Source organism: Tarenaya hassleriana, unplaced genomic scaffold (genome assembly GCF_000463585.1).
Source record: "Tarenaya hassleriana unplaced genomic scaffold, ASM46358v1 Cleome3, whole genome shotgun sequence".
Taxonomy (NCBI): domain Eukaryota; kingdom Viridiplantae; phylum Streptophyta; class Magnoliopsida; order Brassicales; family Cleomaceae; genus Tarenaya; species Tarenaya hassleriana.
The window spans coordinates 4,894,114-4,897,591 of record NW_010966177.1 but is presented as its reverse complement, the minus strand read 5'-3'; the positions used below and the strand labels follow the sequence as shown (position 1 = coordinate 4,897,591).

The following is a 3,478-nucleotide window of genomic DNA, read 5'->3' as shown; positions in this document are numbered from 1 at the left end:
TCTCGATCCGGTGACTCGGGGTCGGTCCGGTCTGGAGTGGGATCGATCCAATATCGGATGCAGTCCAAATTGATGAATTCATTATACATAACCAAAACATGCTTTTTATATATCACTGAAAAGATATTTTCAATATTTTTGAAAACGGAATAGAAAATTTTAGCAAATGAAAAAACAGAATTTAGAAAAACCAATATTTTAAACCCAAACCCAAACCCAAAACGGGTGCTTTATAAGAAGGCTCATAGTAGAATTACTATTCAATTTTCCAAATTTAGTAAATTGCACTTTTGACTATGTGGAACATGGATCGAGTGTATTCATTTTCCACGTTCTCATTCTAAAATCTTTTCGTATTCTTTATTCAAATTCTTTTTAACATATCCATTCATTTCAATGATATATAAAACGCTTGTCTTGATTATGTATACTAGCATCATTTCCATGCAATATATATAATCAAAACATGCGTTTTATATATCTGCCATTAGAAGTACTACGAGCTTATTATTATTTTTAATTTATTGATGTATAATTTTTACTAAAGTCATTCATTTAAGATAACAATTGTGTTACAATTTTATTAGCACTATATAAAATAACTTATAATGAAAATTAAACGTTTGTCTCCAAGCCGTAATGACCCCACGCGCGAGAACATCGTCGGTCCAATGTAACACCACAAAGTCTCTTTCTTGCTTCCCAAAAAAATGATCACATTCGTCCGCATCAGATGAGTGTCACTGAATGCTGTTAAAAAAAATGTTATTAGAACACCAAATGACATATGGGACAAAAAGGGGAATAAAAATCATGAAAATGAGGAAATAATCGTGTTTCAGTAATTAAGTGGAATAAATACTTTGTCTACGGTTTAAAATAAACCGGTTTTGGTAGATTTCACGACAACAAAAAAGGGGGAGGGGGGGGAAGAGGAGGGAGTACACACAAGTTGCAGTCGGTGTTGGGGTCGACGGTGAAGCCCAAAACGACGCCGCAGAAGCCGGACAAGGTGGCAATGGCGGTGGCGTTGGGGTTGTAGAGGGTGATGAGATGGATGAAGCAATGGCAAAGCCACCGTTTGCTGGCAGTGGAGTCGGAAGAGTACATGCTCAGCACGTTCATGGAGTCGCAGCATCTCGACCCGGGTATAGGATCCGGGTACCCGTAGTTCACGTACTCCGTACACGTCGCTATCAACGTCCCCACCGCCCCACAGTCCATTCCAGCCTCCACGGCTATGGCCAAGGCAGCTGCTGCTGACAACCACAAGCACAAGGGCATCATCAGCTTTAGTGTTTTTCCCATTGTTTTTTTTTTTAAAAAAAAACTGTGTGGGGGTGGGTTTTGCTTCTTGCACAAGTTAGGGCTTATATACAATTCCTCTTGCTAAAGGATTGTTTGGTTAGCAACAAGATGTGCATGGTTGTCATGTGGTTTATATGAAGTTTGTAAGGCTGCATCATACGTGTGCACATGACACTGTTCACAGCATGGCTTTTAACATTATTTGTATAAAAAAAATTTAATATCTTTTACTAGAGATGTCAATGATGCCCGAAACCCGATGCTCGTAAAAAAAATACCAAGGATTTGGTATTAGACCTGTTACTCAGTTTGGGTATCTCAACGAAAAATATATGTTCCGCTCCGAGTTCGAGCTTTAAGTTGGGAAGAGAAACGTAATTCCAATCATATGCCTTGCTCTCGGCTGCAAAATTAATCTAAGTTTCGATCTATAATATCCGGTTGCTCCAAAAAAAAAAAGAAATATAGATCCAGATACCCGATCGGGACGAGCAGGATCGATCAGACTTCGGGTCGGGACCAAAGCTCGATAAGTCTCTGATCGCCTAAAAAATGGAATCTATTACTAATAAATCATTTATTTTGGTTAGAGTAATTATTTCTATTTCAATTTCAAAACAATAAAAATAAAGAGAATTATGTGTATATTGTATATAATAACTTTGTCTAAGAATGAGTTCGCTCTTGTGTAGTTAGTACCAAATCCGGATTAAAGATGCGAATTTTGTGGTAGATGATAATAAACAAAACAAAAATCAATGTCATATTTTATATGTAATGAATTCTAATGATATAAAAATATTGGGACGTTCTCTATTTACGATTACGACGTGGTATATCGGAATCTCGATATAATGAAAAATAAATAAAGGTATAGGGTGTCCCTTGAATTCGATGTGTCATTGGCGCCTAGATATATTGCGAAAGTGTGAGATTGAAGAAACTAGTCCAAAGTGGCCATACTAATGAAATTTTAGGTAGAGGTTACAATTAACAGTTTTATAGAAAGACGGACGAAAAAACTTCGATGGAACAAAGGGTTAGAGTAAATAATTAGAATATTGGATCGTTGACGGGGAAGTCAATACAACTTATCGACACGAGAAAGTCAAGTAATCGATAAATGAATCGTACGAGTTATATGAATCATACGGATCATATGAGTTATATGGATCGTACAAGGTCATATAAATCACATAAACTATGTGAGTCATACGAGATCTTATGAGTCATACGAGTAATGTGAACAATATGAATCGTACAGATCATGTGAGTCATACGATTATTAGTCGTACGAGTCATATAATGCATACAATGACTATTAATCATATGAATCAATATCGTTTCCCGACCGAAAACTCAAAATATCTCTATGATTATGTTTCTTGATATCCGAATAAACTGAAACGGAACCGAAACCAATTGAATATTAAAAAACCCAAAAATACAGAACATTTTTTTAGTAAAAACCGAATTCGAATCGATATCGAACCAAAACCAGAAACCAAAACCCTTTTTTTTTTCTCTCCTTTAGCTTTCTCTCCTCCTGTATAAAATATCAACTGTTTTTTTTTCCAGGATAAATTAGGAAAATCGATACAAAACCAGAAACATCATTCAATCGAGATAAAATCTTACAAATATAAAAAATTACAATTCAAAACTCGATATTTATTTTGAGAATCATTGATTTCTGTCGTATCTTTTTATATTTTAGGTGCATAGATCAACAATGTTTGTCCAGACGACGGTATAAATCTTGGCTATATTCTTCAAAAGAATATTACCGGAGAAATAGTAGCAAAGCCCCACGAAATACTCTGAAATATTGTAACAACCCATAAACAGAGATTTGTATTAATGTCCATGTTTCAATATATATTCATAATAACCAACAAATATATGTTACGTGGTAGGAAAACATGATTCAACCTAAAGCCCGCCCGGAATACTTGATAACCCTTTTCTTCTTTTTTTCCCCTTCTTCCTAAAAAAAAAAAAACAATCATAGACGTATTTTGCTTCGGCCCGCCCCACCACTCTTTGCATTGCTCTTTTCTCTCGATGTCCCTCCTGCAATTTCGCCCAAATTCCAATTGTGCTTTCTGCATATGCCATGCCACCCCCTCTTTCCTTATCATTCCCCCCCCCCCCCCCCCCCTCTCCTTCA

General features: G+C 36.2%; 2 protein-coding genes across 2 annotated transcripts in view; both read right to left on the bottom strand.

Moving 5' to 3' along the window:
- Nucleotides 1-643: 643 nt before the first annotated feature.
- LOC104820164 (putative non-specific lipid-transfer protein 14) lies at nucleotides 644-1,349 on the bottom strand. The gene is made up of 2 exons (XM_010550533.2): nucleotides 950-1,349; nucleotides 644-750 (listed from the first exon to the last, which is right to left on the bottom strand). Exons 1-2 carry the CDS (start codon nucleotides 1,306-1,308, stop codon nucleotides 741-743), a joined length of 369 nt encoding a protein of 122 aa, XP_010548835.1. The 5' UTR covers nucleotides 1,309-1,349; the 3' UTR covers nucleotides 644-740.
- A 1,785-nt stretch (nucleotides 1,350-3,134) lies between these two features.
- Nucleotides 3,135-3,478, bottom strand: part of LOC104819425 (auxin response factor 2-like) — a 5,343-nt gene continuing 4,999 nt past the window's right edge. Inside the window, exon 15 of the mRNA XM_010549490.2 lies at nucleotides 3,135-3,460. The gene's annotated coding sequence lies outside the window, so the exon portion shown is untranslated. The remainder of the gene's footprint in view (nucleotides 3,461-3,478) is intronic.

Bases quoted from the DNA above. Each gene is read 5' to 3' on its own strand.
- LOC104820164 (XM_010550533.2), bottom strand. From the start codon at position 1,308: ATGGGAAAAACACTAAAGCTGATGATGCCCTTGTGCTTGTGGTTGTCA.